This window comes from Cladophialophora bantiana (genome assembly GCF_000835475.1).
Source record: "Cladophialophora bantiana CBS 173.52 unplaced genomic scaffold supercont1.15, whole genome shotgun sequence".
Classification (NCBI taxonomy): Eukaryota; Fungi; Ascomycota; class Eurotiomycetes; order Chaetothyriales; family Herpotrichiellaceae; genus Cladophialophora; species Cladophialophora bantiana.
In genome coordinates, this window is record NW_015971589.1 from 543,108 (window position 1) to 560,048 (window position 16,941).

At 52.9% G+C, this 16,941-nt stretch overlaps 4 protein-coding genes across 4 annotated transcripts; 1 reads left to right on the forward strand and 3 right to left on the reverse strand.

Moving 5' to 3' along the window:
• Positions 1 to 3,177: 3,177 nt before the first annotated feature.
• Z519_09357 (uncharacterized protein) lies at positions 3,178 to 4,562 on the forward strand (the record flags this gene model as incomplete). The annotated part of the gene is made up of 2 exons (XM_016767080.1): positions 3,178 to 3,400; positions 4,294 to 4,562. The coding sequence occupies 2 exons, from the start codon at positions 3,178 to 3,180 to the stop codon at positions 4,560 to 4,562; spliced, it is 492 nt and encodes a 163-aa protein (XP_016616596.1).
• Positions 4,563 to 4,890: 328 nt separating this feature from the next.
• On the reverse strand, positions 4,891 to 7,884 carry Z519_09358 (uncharacterized protein; the record flags this gene model as incomplete). Its single annotated transcript, XM_016767081.1, has 1 exon — positions 4,891 to 7,884. One exon carries the CDS (start codon positions 7,882 to 7,884, stop codon positions 4,891 to 4,893), a length of 2,994 nt encoding a protein of 997 aa, XP_016616597.1.
• Positions 7,885 to 9,256: 1,372 nt separating this feature from the next.
• Z519_09359 (uncharacterized protein) lies at positions 9,257 to 12,801 on the reverse strand (the record flags this gene model as incomplete). Its single annotated transcript, XM_016767082.1, has 4 exons — positions 9,257 to 10,809; positions 10,858 to 11,152; positions 11,207 to 12,607; positions 12,682 to 12,801. 4 exons carry the CDS (start codon positions 12,799 to 12,801, stop codon positions 9,257 to 9,259), a joined length of 3,369 nt encoding a protein of 1,122 aa, XP_016616598.1.
• A 2,416-nt stretch (positions 12,802 to 15,217) lies between these two features.
• On the reverse strand, positions 15,218 to 16,842 carry Z519_09360 (uncharacterized protein; the record flags this gene model as incomplete). Its single annotated transcript, XM_016767083.1, has 2 exons — positions 15,218 to 16,143; positions 16,200 to 16,842. 2 exons carry the CDS (start codon positions 16,840 to 16,842, stop codon positions 15,218 to 15,220), a joined length of 1,569 nt encoding a protein of 522 aa, XP_016616599.1.
• Between the last annotated feature and the right edge of the window lie 99 nt (positions 16,843 to 16,941).

The following is a 16,941-nucleotide window of genomic DNA, read 5'->3' on the forward strand; positions in this document are numbered from 1 at the left end:
ATCAAGCGGAGCTTGCTTGACTTGGCGTGGCGATGGTCAATCTCTCTGACCTTCAGAAGGACATCATTCAGGGATGCAGCCGTGAATAGTGCCCTCTCTTTGCTACTCAGAGTGTTGTTGAACCTATCGAACGCAATCCGGAGCGGAGTCTCACTGGGCCCGTCTGCTCGGAGGTGGGAGGCTCCCAGATCCATCCGATTTGATTCAAGAATTTGTCGCGCTCAGAGGTTAAGTTGTGCAGCTCAAAGATGTGGCGGGCTCGCACGCTCGTTGAAGGAAATGGAGCTGATATGAGATGGAGGAAACCACAAAGATCTTATGTCCTTTGCTGGGGTCAGGCTCGCTGCTGCCTGGATGCCAAGAGCCAATGGTCGAAGATGTCGCCAATTCAACTTGGAGTGTTGGCCAAAACACGGCGGGCGTCCACCAAGACCTCACAACATACCTTATATTGTCGGCTCTCTCGCCTCTTTATTCGGCTCTGTTGTAGGGTCTTCAAATCTTCTAGCCTCCTTTTTGCCAGGAAAATGGTAGGATTCCCCAGCCGGCCATATTTCGTTTGATAGGGGCGGTTCTATTATTGATATGACATCCCTCATACCGTCTGTGTCTAGTGGTTGCGGCCATCTCATCTTTCGTGTGCGCTACGGCCAAGATACTATTCTCCTGGAGATTTATATTTTAAATACTCTATATCTTGTCTCGTGTAGCCTTGACGAGTATTATGGGCGCATCAGCATCAACTCGATTATTCTCATAGACCCCGAGCTGCCAACAAACCTCAACTGCCCAGACTCTGTCTACTCCGCCGCTCTGCCTTCTGTGGGGTTTCTTTTCGACGGCGCGATGAGTATCGATCTTAAAACCCTTCGAATCCGAAGGTGACAAGAGACCTGATCAGGAGGAACACCCGAGGCCGGTTAAGGAAACCCCTTTGCAGCCGGGGCATGGTTGTCGATCTTTATCAAACAAGACAAACAGTGTAAAAGCTGCAAACACTAACACTGGTGAATCAAAGGCTACCACCCTCCCTGGCAGCAGTTTGACTGGAAACGCATCCTCGACAGCGTTCCTGCCAACAATGCCCGAGAAAAGGGGTTGCAGAACTGGACGCTTCGAGCACGACGGAACCCGAAGACGAGGAACATTCCTGCGCGAAACGGGCCAAGTTGCGGTCCCTGCACAATCACTTCTTGCCTCCTTCAGGTCGACTTAGGGATCCTCGAGCCTACTCAAGGGCCACCAAGCCCCAGCTTAGGATCATAGTCAGGCTCAAAAATGACTTACTTATAACCCAGCTCGGATGGCGGCATACTCAGTGGAGGAAACCAGAATGGACTTTGGAGAGTCAAGATTGGCCACTGAGTATTGTGTTATACTTTCGCTTCATTGGCTTTTCTTGCCCATATCCTCCCGTTCCTGAGCCGCACCCAGTGCTAATCCACTCGCCCTTTTCCACCAGAGCTTCGTCCTCGTTGCGCCTCTCTGGAAATATCTGCCTATTCTATCCCTCACCTTGTCACCGGCCCCGTCATGACGGGTTTCGGAACGGGCATTGACTCCTCAACTGTGCCCATGTACCAATCAGAGCTGTGCCGTAAAGAGAAGCCTGGTCGCAGGGGGAGAGCGCCTGGAGAGCCGAAGGACCGGAATACAAGGCCACACACAATGCAAGTACGAAATGTGAGAAAAGACTTGAGGATAGTCGGAGCATGTTTCGCCACATTCCTCCCTTTGGGAATGCCTTATATCATTATGCGTGTTTTAGAGGACGCGAAAAGTCAGAATAGATCTAGGGGCTGCTGGGATCCGTTGAGGAAGAAGGGAAGAGAGTTGCTCTTGGTGGTGTGTCACGTGGCTCCATATTAACACACTAGCCCATTCCGGGACTAGCACTGGAGCCCCTCTCTTTCCTTTTCTTGTAGTTAGTCTCCAGTTCTAACTCTCTACTTCGGACTGAGACAGACACTTCATACAGAAAAGGCTTAACCACCAACCTGGACAGGGTCATTGTGACCTTTCCGCCCGTTCGCTAGCCTGAGTTACGATAGCGGGTCTTGTCTTGCTTTGCCTTGCCTCAACCTGCTCAACCTCAACTTCAACTTCTAGCCTTTCCATCCTCAGCCGCACTGCATGGAACATTTCCTGTCCAATCTTGTCATGTCCTCCTACACCGTGGCGTTGCCACTGCCATCGCCTCGTCGACTAGACGCTTTGCCAGCGGCAGACGACTGCCTAGGGGCTTCAACCCCCGGTTGTCAGGACAGGTTGGTTGCCTCGTGTCCAGTCGCACATACGTCGAAATGGACATTGGTTTCGTCAGCATTAGCGGACAGCTCCACTTTGTACTGCCATCTCTGCCATTGAGAACAACAAACGTTAGGCTCATCCGACTGACCACAGAAGGCATTTTTTCCGAGGGGTGTTGGGTGCTGGCAAACAGCTATTGGCTCTCCCTCCACTGAAACGATCAGTGTAGCAGTCAGCCTTGACGCCCGGTTCAGTGCCTTGTGCTGGATTACTGGTCGCCGCAATGTCGACCCCAGGCGCCCACGATCATGTCTTAGGCTACGGCTACACCTCCTATTCAACCGTGCTCGGACAATATGTCCCTTTTTCTCTTCATCGAGTTGCCCGATGTCTCCGACTTGCATCTGGTTCTCCAAATCTCTGGATGATCTACCTATGAAACTTGACAGAAGCTTTACAACTGGCACAAGGCTTAGCATTTCTCTACAATTTCTTCAAAGACATCAGAGGTGCACCAGCTGAGATCAGATCCTTGTCCAATGAGCTTCCGATCATCACCTCCACTCTTATTACCATCCATCAACCCTAGAACATTCAGGATGCTGACCTAGAGAAGGTTTTGCGCTGTTTTGCGCAAGTTATCACTGGACTATCGGCAACGGTAAAGGCCGTTGAGCCGCCCAGCAATCTTTCAGAATGGAAGAAAATGCGGCAACACTCTAGGGCAGCTCTAAAACGCTCGGAATTGGCAAAGCATCTTCGCGCTCTTGAAAGAGCCAGGTCAGCGCTTCTACAATGCCGCGCAAACATCATGAGGTGCGCAAACATGCTGAAAAACCACCTTACGCGACCCAGGGCAAGGACCATACTTTTCCCGCTCTAACAAATACGATGAACAGGAAGAACTAATCTGCGCAGATCGGCGCCATGGACGACACCCACGAAGTCGTTCGACGCACTCAGAAGACGGTTATTGACACTTCGGGCACCGTTATGGACACGCGCGGGGCTATTATCGGACCCGAAACTCTCTTGTTACAATTGAGAGGATCATATTTGACATGTAGAAGACTTGTGGGAGACATCAGAGCCAGCGCGTCAAATCTACGTAAATCAAATGTTCAGATCACGGAGATAACCTTTGACCGTTGTATGTGCGAGACGTGACCGAAAAGTTTGGAGCAGCTTCGCGGGGCCTGCTTGCGAAGACTCAGGATATCCCACCTGAACTCCTGTAAGCCTCTACCCAGGAAGTCCTGTGAGTAATATCAAAGAGGGTCTGTCGGCGCCTCAAAAAGATGCCGAGAGTTCAAATCAGCCAGAACGGGAGCAAAGGTACCCATGGCATTAACCCAAGTGACCACGGCGCAGCCAGACCTCAAAACGGGGCGGGCGTTGAAATTCCTCATGGTCGGTATGACTGAGCCTCACTGAACAACTTCCAGTTCATCCCGCGGATCACTGGACCTGGAAGTCATCTCTTTCAACTAGAAGGTATCTGATTCCAAACACGTTGCTGGGGAACTTGACGATGAGGACTACGGCCACCTTGTACTCTCGGAAGAAAAGTGATGGTTCTGGCTCAGATGAGCGAGAGGAGCGTTAGACTACTGTCACATTTGTATCGGCGACTTGGCTCTTGTCCAAAGGCGCTATCCTGAAATACAACACCTGTATCCGCCTCGGAGCCAGTGCCCAGAAAAGCCCAATATACAGCTTGAAGACAGTCCATGTCATTCTCGACGGTTCCGAAATCACTGGCGTTTGCATTGACTAAGGATTTAGAGACTATACGGGCCTCATTCGACACAGGTCAGGCCTCGCCTTTTGACGAAATACACCACCAAAAGTACCCCGCGCTGGAGCTCAATGAACCGTTGTCAGACCTCATTTAGAAATCATCATGAAGACGAGGGGTCTCCCCTTCTGGGGAAACGACGAGATCTATCTCGACATCTCTCTTCCTCCCACGGAGCCCCGCGCATGTCGAGACTAGCGGCGTTCCGGCGTGGAGGACAGAGAATGTCTTATTCTAGCGTCTAGGTAAGGGTTGGAAGGACGGCACTAGAGAGTCGAGGCTACGGTGCGTGCGGTATTTTGGGCTTTTGGACAAAATATGCATAACCGGGACGCGAACAGAGCAGGGGCAGGTGCAGCATCAGCAGCAGCATCAGCAGCATCAGCAGCAGCAGGGGGGGGAGGAGGAGGAGGAGGAGGAGGAGGAGGAGGAGGAGGAGGAGGAGGAGGAGGAGGAGGAGGAGGAGGAGGAGGAGTTGGTGGTGGTGGTTGCGATGGGGGTTGGTGGAAATTGACGATGGACACGGAACAACTTAGATAGGGAGGCCTATATATAGTCCGCATACCGCACATATATACTGTTTTAACGATTATTCTTAAACAATTATATAATTTCTTGACTTGTATGGTCATCATTGAACAATCTTTCTAGGTTCGGAAGCCACAGTATTGTCCTTCCCTCCCCCCCTGGTTCCACTCCGAAATTTTCGACTTTTTGAACCTTTTGAATCCGAGTCTGACTGTCACTGTGACACTGTTCCTTTTTGTCCAGCGCGTCGTTCATTTGTTTATGCATCCCTCCATGGCTACATATCTCGTTAAGTAGGTAGGTAGGTAATCAAATCACGCCGTCAGCGTCCAGTTCCCACCCCAGACTTTTCCTCCCAGCGCATTGCCCAGGCCAGTGACGCTCAAGACCTTGCTGGCGGTATTGTACGTCGCGTTTGCGACGGCGCGGCCGTTGATGGTGACGGCAGCTCCCGAGGAAGGCGGGCTCTGCACGCCCAAGAAGGTGACATTTGCCAAGGGGAGGTCGAGGCCGGTGTAGGATCCCGAGACATTCACTTTAAGGCTCAGTGTTCCGTTTCGCGACGTCGAGCTCGTCAAACTGACCATCTTGGTCGCCTTCGGGACCAGGCTTTCGCCGTCGTCCAGGTATAGAGATCCGCTTGCAGTGCCGTCCACGCCCGGGGCGACGATGATGCTCCAGGACGTGTTGCGGGCGTCGCGCGTCGTCATGGCCATCTGCTGCGTCGCCAGGATGCTGCTGCCTCGGATGAACACAGGGATGTGGCCCAAGGGTGCGTCGATGGTTGTGTTCTTCCTGCTGGGCACCGCGACGGGCGACTTGTTGTACCAGTCGTAGTACGTGTCGGTGCCTTCGACGAGGCCTGGGAATACGCCATCTACGGCAGTCGCGCCTTGGGTCAGGACCGGGGTGACGAGGATAGACGGGCCCAGGAAGAACTGCCTATCTGCGTTCGCAAGGCTGGGATCATTGGGGAACTCCCACGCAAGAGCACGCATGACCGTATCACCCTGTGTGTGCGCATAGTAAAACAACGTGTACAAATACGGCAATAATTGGAATCGCACGTCCATGGCAATCTTGGTGGCATCGATGACGCTGCTCCAAACATACGCCTCTTGGGAGTTCGCAGAGAGGACATTGTGATTACGATAGAAGGGGAAGAAGGCAGAAAGTTGCATCCAGCGGTTACAGAGTTCTTCGTCCGAGTTGCCGTTAAACCCGCAGGTATCGACTCCAAACATCGGGATGCCAAACAAGCTGAAGGAAAGGGCTTGAGGGATCGAAAAGTACATGTAGTAAAATTTCGAAGCATTATCACCGCCCCAATGGCCCGCCACGGTGCCAGAGCCGGGAAATGTGGACCGGCCGATCACAAAAGGTCGCTTGTTGGGGATCGCGGCCAGGAGGGCGGCGTAGGTTGCTTGGAGGATTTGGTGGCCGAAAAGATTGTGGACGTCATATTCTTGGATGCCGTTGTGGTGCGTGGCGTTTGGAGAGACGGCATGCACCGCCAGATCATGGTTTCCTTGGACGTGATTGATCACGTATGGGGGGTAGTTGATATTGCGTTGCCCTGCCGTTGGCGTTGAGCGCAGGTAGCTTGTCGTCGATGAAGACGATGTTGTTGAGCTTGACGCTGTGGCTGTCGTTGTCGGAGTAGCTTGAGCCTGAGACGCCGAAGAAGCTGATGCGGCTTCGGTGGCATTGGTCAAATTGAAGCCTTCTGGGTAATCGTAGATGACATTGCCAGGCTCACCAGGGAGTTTGAACGGTGGGTGTACTGGGTTGAGAGTAAGATTTCCAGTGCCACAACTTCCCACACAAAACGATGACACTTCGCTCATGTCAATCCAAGCGCCGTCGACGGGAAGTTTTTGGTGCCAAGTGACCATCTGATTCTTCCACCATGCTTTCGCGGATGCTTGGAACCAGTCCGGAAAGACGGTATAACCAGGCCAGACCTCGCCAATATACAGTGATCCATCTGGGTTGAGGAGGAATGAATTGGTGGCATTACCGTCATTGAACGGCTGATATGCGTCACTTGCATTTGTTGGATCGGGAACATAGATGGCAGAGTCAATGATGGGGACATAATGTTGGCCTCTGCTGTGAAGACGTTGGAGGAAAGCTTTTCCGGCAGAGTAGTTGAAGCGGACTGGATCGTTATCGAAATCTCTGTATTGAAACATGTAGTCGATATCATTCCAGATTGTTTCAAGCGGAATACCAAAGCGTTCATAGTTGTTGACGACGTCTTCTGTGACAGACCAATTTTGATAGCCCCATCTGCACTGGTGGAAACCAAATCCCCAATAGTTTTGCAGCATCGGCATGCCTATGACATTCAGATATTGATGTGTCACGTCCCGTTGTGTCGGTCCCGAGAGGAAGTACAAGTCGATGCTGCCGCCCAACGTTCTCCAGGTCACGTTGTTGGCTCCCAAGAGGACTTCCATTCCGTGAGCATTGCGGAAGTACACACCGTGGGTGGAGGAGGTGTAATTGCTTGTAGCTTCAGTTGTGTCGAGCTGTCCCGTTACTAGAGTTGTACGGTTGTCGCTGCCGACCTCGAAGTACTTGGTTTGGAGGTAGAACGGATGGCTCCCGTATAAGTTTGAGTCGATTGGATCACCAACGTCGGCAGCGTAAATTGTCCGAGTGAGGTTGTTGCCCAGCCTCAAACCATGAATGACCTCGCCCAGACCGTAGAGATTATAGTTCTCTTGCTGGTGTGTGACAAACTCGATGAATTGGTTCTCGAAGACTAGTTTTGTCCCTGTCGTTGAAAACAAGACATCTCCAGTACTATTGCGAGTTACGTTAAATCCAAATCCCGCGTCGGGAGTGTTTGCCCAGGAAAATGTCAAATCGCTTGTGGTCATTGAGCCACTGCCCTGGCTGCCAGCAGGGACGTACTCGGTCGACAGAAGATACCAGCTCTGGTTCTGAGAAGTAACGTGGGAGGGCCGAATGTTGACGTGGAGCCGGGAGGAGGTCTGATACTCGACCTTCAGGTCCAAATCATGGACGTCGGTGCCATAGACATTGCAGGCAGCTCCAGCCAGGGTTAAATGAGCGGCTAATCCAATTGAAGACGTGCTCACTTCTGAGGCGGTATAGCCAGGACATTTCACTTGGGCATCGGGCGCAGTAGGGTCAGCGATGTTGGGGAGAAGGGTAACGCCGTCGTCAGCACTTGCTGGGACAGTGAACTGCGCAGCAACGCTGCTCGCGGTGGACGACTGGGCTATCGCAATGCAAGGAGCAAGAAGGAGGAGAGAAAGCGCCGACGGAGACCTCATCTTGCAGTCTCCCTCGATAAGCAGCGAGTGCTGAAGAAACGATCCGACACTGTGACGACAAAGGTGAGGGTGGCCTCGAGCATGTTCCAAAGGATGGGGAGAGGCAGAGAGGGTTTTATCAAGCGAAGCAAGGTTGACTGCGTTGGGGGCCGGTGGGAACTCACTGAGAGGGGACCAGCCGATGGACTGCGGTGACTGCGCATAGGACGATGACCAGACAGATGATGCATTTGAGAACGCTCGTCAGTGGCGCCCTCATCATCGGCGCCCTGGTCACGGGCGAGGCGCTTTGGATTTTCGCCATGTAACCTCTTGCCTCTGTACGGGCGAGCAACCAGTTGGAAAGTTCCCCTCGAGGACAATCAGGCCCTGTTTCTGGAAGCTCTATGCCAGCTGCATGTGTGTAGACAAACCATCTCTTCTCCAGCGGGTACCTTTTCCAGGGCTCCAGGCGGGCAGGTGGCAGGGTGACGTTGAAGGTCGACTGTGGACTTGCATATTGCGGGGAGGAAGTGAGCGTCTAGTGAAGAAAAGGGCAAAGGTGAGGCGCACAACGGCAACAAGGTCACAGTAGGTGGCAGCCAAGCAGATGGAGCTCGCCAGGAACAAGCTCTGGTGGCGAACCCCACAAAGCTTGGCCCAACTGGAACAAGCTTGGACTTGGGGTCGTGCGATGACGAGATCCCATGGGCGCAAAAGACGGCGACATGGCAAAAGAGGATAGAGGCAGGCCCCAAATACACCGAGCAATATGCCGAGACAACCTCTTTCTTAGGTTCTGGATTTGTGATTTGCGATCTGTGCTTGGGCTTGTTTTGGCTTGTGCATCCTTCCTTTTAAAAACACACTCATACAATGCTACGTAGGGGGGTATCCATCTTTCCGATCCCAAGAGTCTCTTCAACAATCCATGCCAGCAAAGAAGTAAAAGCCCCCAAATGTCAAGCCCAAGCAGGCCCTTCGGAGCTCCAGTGCAGGTCTCAACAGTCAAACCCTCTTGAATCCCCCATCTCTTCACCAGCGAAAAAACGAACGCCGCCAGCTAACGACATGAATCTGACTTCTTTGTACTGACACATAGAATGACCCTCCAATTCCAATGCCATTCGTGCTCTTGCCCGATCTTCAACCGCCACCCTCGCCCTGGTGGGTGGAAGGAAGACAAAATGGTGGTTGTTGAATGCAAAGGTCTCCGCCAAACGCGCACCCAGCTTGGGCGCGACGGGGAAAACAATGTTGTCCGCCAATGATTAATTGATTACAAGAAAAGTCGATATCCACCCTTTGACCCAATCCACCAAGTCCTCGGCCAAATCTTCTTACCCTCTTCTGTAGAAAGGGAAAACGACATGTCTAGGCGCAGCTGGCTCATTCATCGATAATCGCCGCCGTCCGTCGGAGCTCGACGTCGACGGAAGAAATCTTGGACCTTCTTGACGGCCCCGGACCTTCCGCTGTGATGAGCCGGCCCTTGCTCTTGGTCGTACGCTTCAGTAAACTTGCGGTTGTTCTTGACCAGCACTCCCCGTCCTTGGCGCCCTTGTTGCATTGACGGTCGACCACCTGGTTGCATACCTTCGGGATATGTCATCATTTGTCCCATTGCCTCACTCTGTTGACGTTGGTGCGTGCTCTGTTCCTGCGGAGCGTAAACAGCAGTTCCACCATATACATCATTCGTGACATGTGTTGTGGCGGCTCGTGGTGCCTGATATTGTGACTGGGGTGGCCGCGAGAAGTTGTTGTACTTCGCTGCCCTCGACCCTTCATACTGTCCATCTGTGCTGGGAATGTGTTGATTGATCTGTTCCTGGCTGGTTGCTGGTCGGCTCGAAGCCGGCGGAACAAAACGCTCAGCTTGCGGGGTGCCCGGTTTGGATGGATATTCGTCCTTTGCGCCCCCCATCAGACCTTTGAACGACATCGAATTAGGAATAAGTGAAAATCGTCGTACCGGCTTCTCTATTGCCTGGTTCTCCATGTCCGTGCTCCTCTTCTTGCCCAATCCAAAAGAGAAAGATCGCTTCGAATCTGTCGACATACGAGGTTGCGCATCAGCTGGAATCTCTTTCATGCTCGTGGGCGGGTACTTCCGTCCGTTTTTTTGCCGCTCCACATCTTTCTTCACCACCGAATTCGATCTGCCAAAGAGTCGCTCTCCAAGTCCACTCAATGTGCTCGATCGTCGGTGATGAGTGGCCTTCTGTGGTTGATGCGAACTAGGCGGTGGCATCGGCGTCGTCATCGGTTGTCCAATAGAGTTCTGGGCACCAGACTGTGGCAGAGGACCAGAAATGTTGTAACCTCGACTGCTCTTAGTTGGTTGCGTAACCCGACCCTGGACGTTTGTTGTCGCGACCGTCGGAGCCACCGGCTGACCATACGATCCGCGCGAGGGAAGACGTAGGTCCGATCTAGTGTTAACTGGTCCGTTCGCAGATGTCATTGATCCTTGAGTGCTGGGTCTAGTCACATATTGGCTTGTCGGTGCCGGGGCTGTGCCAAAAGCGCTAGTTGAGTCCGATACTGATCTTGGAATTTCCCGAACCGGACGCACAGGTGGCATCTTCTGCTGCGAAGCGGTCGGCACTCGTTGTCGCGCAGTGCCGACAGGCGGATCTTGAGGTAGCGGTTTCGACAGCGATATTGGCTGCGTGGGAGCAACGGCTTGACTTGTTTCTAGAGTGCGACTGACCGCTGGTTCTGTTGCAGCCGGACCTTGCCCACGAACCGTATGAGTCTGGGGAGCGACATATTCCGGTTGAAGTGTATGTCGGGTTCGCCGTGAACCGGTCGAATCTTCATCGCCTTCGTGCAACAGCCCTTCTGGGGAGCGCGCAAGAGCGCCAGGAGAAGCACGACTAGGTTTCGCAGGCACTTCGCGTACCGATGCGCTTCTGTTGACAGCGGGTCGTTCCTCGTCTTCTATCACGTGTCAGTATTGTCCTGTGTGTTTTGCAACGAATAACTTACCAGCTCGGACGGTACCATGCGGAATATCGCTGACATTAGTGGTACTACTGGTCATATCGGACACGACATGCTGATAATCGCTGAGCCAGCTATGTCGAGCGACCTCAAACAAATCGGCCCGTTTTCGAGGATCTGGAACTAGAATCCGGCGAAGAAGATCTCGTGCATGGGGGGTGACATATTCCGGGAACGTCAATGGCGTGGTAGTGATGTACTTGTAAAGAAGATTGATATTGTCGCCTTCAGGATTTGCAGGGTCGTCATCGAATGGCAGATATCCGGCCAGCATGGCGTACTTCTCGGCCGTTAGCGTCACAGAAAAAAGAATCTCACAGCACAACACACTCACCAGAATAACCCCGCAGCTCCAGACGTCAACCTTCCTGCCCGTGTAGAGGGAGTCGCTAACTACCAATTCAGGGGCTGCGTAGCAAGGACTACCACAGCTGGTCTGCATCAAGTCGCCTCTTCTCATCCCGCGTGCATCAAGTCGATCGAGTTTGAACTTCCTGATGAACTCTTTGTTGCTGAGGTTGTACACAATCTCATCTGACAGCTCGTCTTTTGGATCGAATGTATTGGCGAATCCAAAATCTGTGATGATAATGTTGCGATTCTGGTCGAGAAGGAGGTTTTCCAACTTGAGGTCGCGGTGGACAATGCCTTTCTTGTGAAGGTAGCCAACTCCAGAAACAAGCTGAGCGAACAGTCTCCTGGCTGCCGGGTCTTTGAGATATCGGTGATTCAAGATGTAGTCGAAAAGCTCGCCGCCAGAGGCATATTCCAAAATGATGCCAATATGTCGATCTGTCTCGACCATTTCGTGGAGTCGGACAATGTTGGGATGCGCTAGATCCCGCAAGATGGAAATTTCGCGATAGATTTTGGGTAGGCGTGTCGGGTTAGAGGCCACCGTCTCTCTCCTAATGAGCTTGATGGCCACTTGAGTGCTACCATCTTTTTTCCAGCCCAGTTTCACCTTGCCAAATTCGCCTTCACCAAGCGTCTGTCCAAGCACGTAGTCCCCGAATTGGACGTCCTTTCGACGAGATGACTTGGAATAATCTTGGCGACGAGCTGGTCCCGGAGGGGGAAGAAGGTCATCGTCAACTTCGGGGACATTTCGCGCATTTGGGCTAATTGGTTGAGCTTCCGCCATTCTTTCTTGCGCTCTCTCGATATCTTCCTGGGGATCAGACACGACCACTCTGTTGATGACATCGCTGTACTCGCGTGCGAGCGAAGCGGCATTGTTAGATGAGTGCATGGCGGCTTCAGACCGGCTCTGGCTGGGGGCAGTGTGTGCACCTCGTTCTCGTGTACTCGCGGCACGGTGTGGGCCGTCGGGACTGGCAGGTCCTTTTCTTCGGCTACGTGCAGCAGACGCAGCGGCTGTTGATGTATCATCCCGTGACCTATCTTGTTTTTCTTCATTGTAATCTCCGACACGATTTTGAACCCGACCGGTCTGCGAATCCGGCGCATTTTGTCTCGCCTGTCGTGTTGCAGCCACTCTTGCTTCCAACGGGGCGGTTGAGGGAGCTACAGGAGCGCGCGGGGAGCCCTGCTGCTGAGAAGAAGTCCTGGGAGGAGGGATCGGCGCGCCGTCATATTGGTCATGGGCTGCAGATTGATTGCGAATATGATAAGGTAACGCTGTGGTGGGGTTGTCATACGAGGTAGCGGTAACAGGAGTGTGATCTTCATGAGAGGTGTAGTTCAGACCGTCATCTTGTTGTGAGGGATAGTACTGGTAAGTGTGAGAATTAGTATAGACCCTCGAGCACGACCGTCAAGAAGGAACCAGGGGCGCAGTGGACTTACAGGCTGATTCATGTAATAACCCTCTGGATCTGCGCCATGTTGATGTTCGTAGTGAAGACTCTCAGGTTGCGAATACGCAGCAGTGCCTGACAAGTGTTGTCGGTATTGTCCTGTAGCCATGTCCATCGACATCCTTCAACCACCCAGAGTCGTGGTCTCAACCACGCACTCACACCCTAAAAACCACGATCAGGATACGTCAAAGGTAAAGTTTGATAGACTGATGTCTGAGGGATGCAGGAACGTGCTGAAGTGGAGGATAGTACACTAAGTTGAACGCGGAGGTTAGTGCGGTTCACCGAGCTGAAGATACTGCCTGCTCACCGAAACACCGTTCCAACTCATTCAGAGGCGCGGATGTGGAGATATTAACAAGACAGCGCGATTTGAAGAGCGTCGAGGGAACGAATTGTATTTGTGATGGGCGATTCACTGGTGGCACCAGTGAAGTAGGGAGCTAGCGTCGAGTGTTTCCAAAGTGACAACAAACTCGGGGACGAAGGGTCGAGGACGGACGCCGAGCCTGCGACGTCTGCAGCAAGATCAACGAAGGCCTGTCGAACGAGCGTCAACAGACACGGAACGAAGTGAGGCGCGGGATAAGAAGGACCGCAGTCATTATCGCAGGCAAGGTACTCCGTCGGAATCGGTGAGTGAGGTGAGGTGAGGTGAAGGCGGATTCAAGTTAGGCGCTCGAGAAGGGATATGGTGACTGGCCAGCCGAAATGGGATTTGGCGGTGAGGCAGACAAGGAGGGAGTCGTAGGTGTGTTTTTTTTTTTTGTTTTGTTTCTTCTAGGGATCGAATCAAAGCACAGTGGTGTTGTTTAGGTAGGAGGACTGCGGTGCGGCAGAACAGATTGTGAGTTGTTGTGGTTTGACCGGTGAGAAGACGAACAACGCAGCAATCGAGTGCCAGCGGCGCACCTCGCTTGTCCAGCAAATCCCCAAAAGGGTGGCCGGAAAATTGGCAACGCTAGCCAGCAAGCGATTTCTTGTGAAATCACAGCACAATCTGGCTGCTAGGCCTGTTTACTTGTACCGAGTACCCCGTCCTCTCTGGTGGTATCTACTAAGATGCTCTTCTTCTGCCGACCCGTTCATGCACCCTCGTGTATCGAGGTAATTTTAGATCCTGTATGGTGAGCGGAGTGCAGTTATGGTGGTGATGACTGATGCCCTCAACGAATCTACCCGCATCAAGCATGAACCACATGGACCAAGCTCTTGTCGGTGAAGCCACATCTCGTCGAGAATCTCCAGTACCAGTGCCAGTACCAGTGCCAGTACCAGTGCCTGTACCTGCGCCTGCTCGCCTGCTCGTGAATGTGACTCTGACCGTGCTCCTTTGCAATTAAACTCGGGCAACTCGGGCAAACAACTTGATACAGGAAGCCTTTCGTGTCCATTGACACTGGACATTGACACCGAGGATAGGGGTGGTGCCGCAAGCCAGATCCACTCAATCTCAGGTCAATGTGAGCGCGACTCCACGATCATATCAACGCTGAACGGCATCAGTACTTGACGACGCTGGCTTTATTTATGACTTGTGAGATGATAAATATTGGGCCTGGAAGGCTGCAAGGCGATGCATATTCATGCACTAAACTATAGCAGATACGGGTAAGATGATGGTATTGGGAAAGGAACAGCTTGATTTCCCCTAGCGAAATTCAAGCCCATCTGCGCGTGCACCTGCAGACGCGAGACTCTCTTGACGCGCTGCCACAACGGGCAGCACAATGACCATGTGTCCGCCAGCGGGGCTCGTGATTTGCCTGGGGAGGCACCGCGCCACCCCTGTGTGGCTCAGCCAACCATGCCTTACTGACTGGGGACCTTTGGTGGGTTTGGGTGGTAGCGGCCAGAACAAACTCCTTCTGGGGCCGCATTTTTGGGCCAATGCAGTTGCACCACACCTATAGACCCCCCCAGTTGGCCCCGATACCTAGGTAGTTTCCCGGACGGTCCCCCTTGGATGCCCCTCCTGGGCCTTGAGTCTCGAGATCGACGCATGTGAACATTTGCATGCTATAGTGCCATTGCTTCTTTGCATATGTAATGCAAGTCAAGCTCATGCAGCAAAGATAATTCCGACGTGGGTGAGGGGCGATTTTAAAGGATCAACGCCGGCAAACCAGGCGTCAACGACCGTCTTCAACTCCATGTCAATGTTCAATGCCTGGGCGAAGTTTAGCGGCACCTGCGATCAACCCAAAGTGACGAAATGGCGGTCAAGTCGAGTCCAAGGACGCCGTTGTCCCCGTTTCAGCCACTTGCGTCCGGCAGATGTCGTGCATGCAATCTGCCATCCATGTTCAATCCAGCCCCGAAAGAATAGAAAAACGTTCGGTTGCAGAAATGCGACCGCACACTTACTTGCCATGATCTCATTTGCCTGTAAGTTGAGCATGGGCCTGTTTCATCCAGCTTGAAACACCCTTGGACTGGTGTTCGAGAACGTCAAGTATCGCCCCGGCCCATTTACCGTCAATCTTCTCATGAAACATTGAATACAAGTGTCCCCCCAGCTTTCATCTCTTCTCTCGCACGTTCTGTCCCTGCAGCGTTGACCCCAACGGTTCACCGACTCCCGAAGGATATGATGGCGGCGCATTGGCCGCATTGCCGTAGCTTTCCACCCCATAACCTGGCTGGCCCGCACCGCCCTGTGACGCTCCTGAATAGGGGGAGGAATAATGATCGTTCTGCTTTTCGTCGGGCATATATGCTTCGGCGGGCACAACACCGCCATCACCTGAGCCAACCACGAGTTGCTGCCCATTTGGCATCCGACCGACCACCATGCCCTTCGCCACTGACTTGATGACCGCCCGACGGGACACTCCCATCGCGTCGATATAAACAAGGCCCACATTCTTGACACCACCCGCCAGGCCTTGCGCGACCAGGCCGGCCTCCTTGCCGTACTTATGGCTGACCACATTGGTCGCGGCCGCGGAGCTGGAAGCTAACAAGTTGCGACCCGCCTGATCGATGCCATCAGCAATGGTAGAGAAAGCAATCATGGATTTGTTGAGAATGCCAGGTTTATAGTCCTTTCCCATTTCCTTTTTGCTCTTCTCCCCCTTTCGCGCGAGCGATGCGCCAAAATTCTGCGCATACCTGCCCAACTGACCAACCGTCTTCGCACTGAGACCGACAGCGCCCTGCGTGAAGGAGTGGATTTGTCGAATGCGCGCGTGAGTAGCGGGAGAGAATGTCATAGGCTTGGGATTAGGCTGGGTGTTCTTCTGGAATGAGTCTGCCCCCGATGACAGCTTGTTGGCCAAGTAAGTAGAACTCGTCACAATGAGCCTCGAGGCCGTCGCAGAGGTCTGCACCACTCTTGATTTCGCATAGGCAGGATGTTTCGATATGGCGAGATAATCTTCAGAAACGTTATCGACTCGGATCTGGTTACCCTGGCCTTCGACAGGCAGCTGTATCTGGACAGGGGCTGGGGTGAACTTGTCAGTATCGGCTGAAGGCGGGAGAAGGAGGCCCAGAACGTACTCTTCGATCCAGGCCGCACTGATGCTTCCTCCACCACAGTGTAATTGTCTTGCAGCTCGCCAATTACGCTTCCATTCTCTTCATCGACAAGCACAATTTGGCCATGTTGTTGAGAGTGATCTTTTTCAGGCTTCGGCGTTCCGATATAGCCCTCTCCAGGCCGATAATTGCTTGGATCGTACCGCTCAAAGCCTGGAGGTGTGCTTTTCACTCGCTCGAGGAACGCCGTGCACTGGGCGAGAATGGTCTCAAACGTATCTATCTCGTCTTGGGTCACCTTTCCTGGCCCGCTGCCTACAGAAGGGAATTGGAGCCGGATGAATGCGCCGGCATCAGGTCCCAGGTCCCAGCGTGGAATCAGGTAACTGCTGGGAGGCTTGTGATAGATCTGAGTGGTCGCAGGCAGAGGCAGATCTAGCTCTGGAGGTAGGTGGAGGTGGAGGTAGAAGTCTTCTTCAGGCGCCGTGCTGGTCGGTTCTGTGGTTGACAAGTCGGCGAACGGAGATGCAGTGGGCACCATCAATAGTGACAAAGTCTGAGGGCCTGAAGTTGTGATCAGATGTTCCTCTCCATTCTGGACGGCAAATGCAGAGATGTTGTTGACACTGTAGAGCACCTGTGGTTCAGAGTGACCGGCAGACATGATGGCCAATGCAAAGTAAGTTTCGATAGCGCTGGAGGGTTAAAGAGAGGGAGGGGTAACAATTGTGTATTTTTATTATTTTCTGCACGGAGAGGGAAC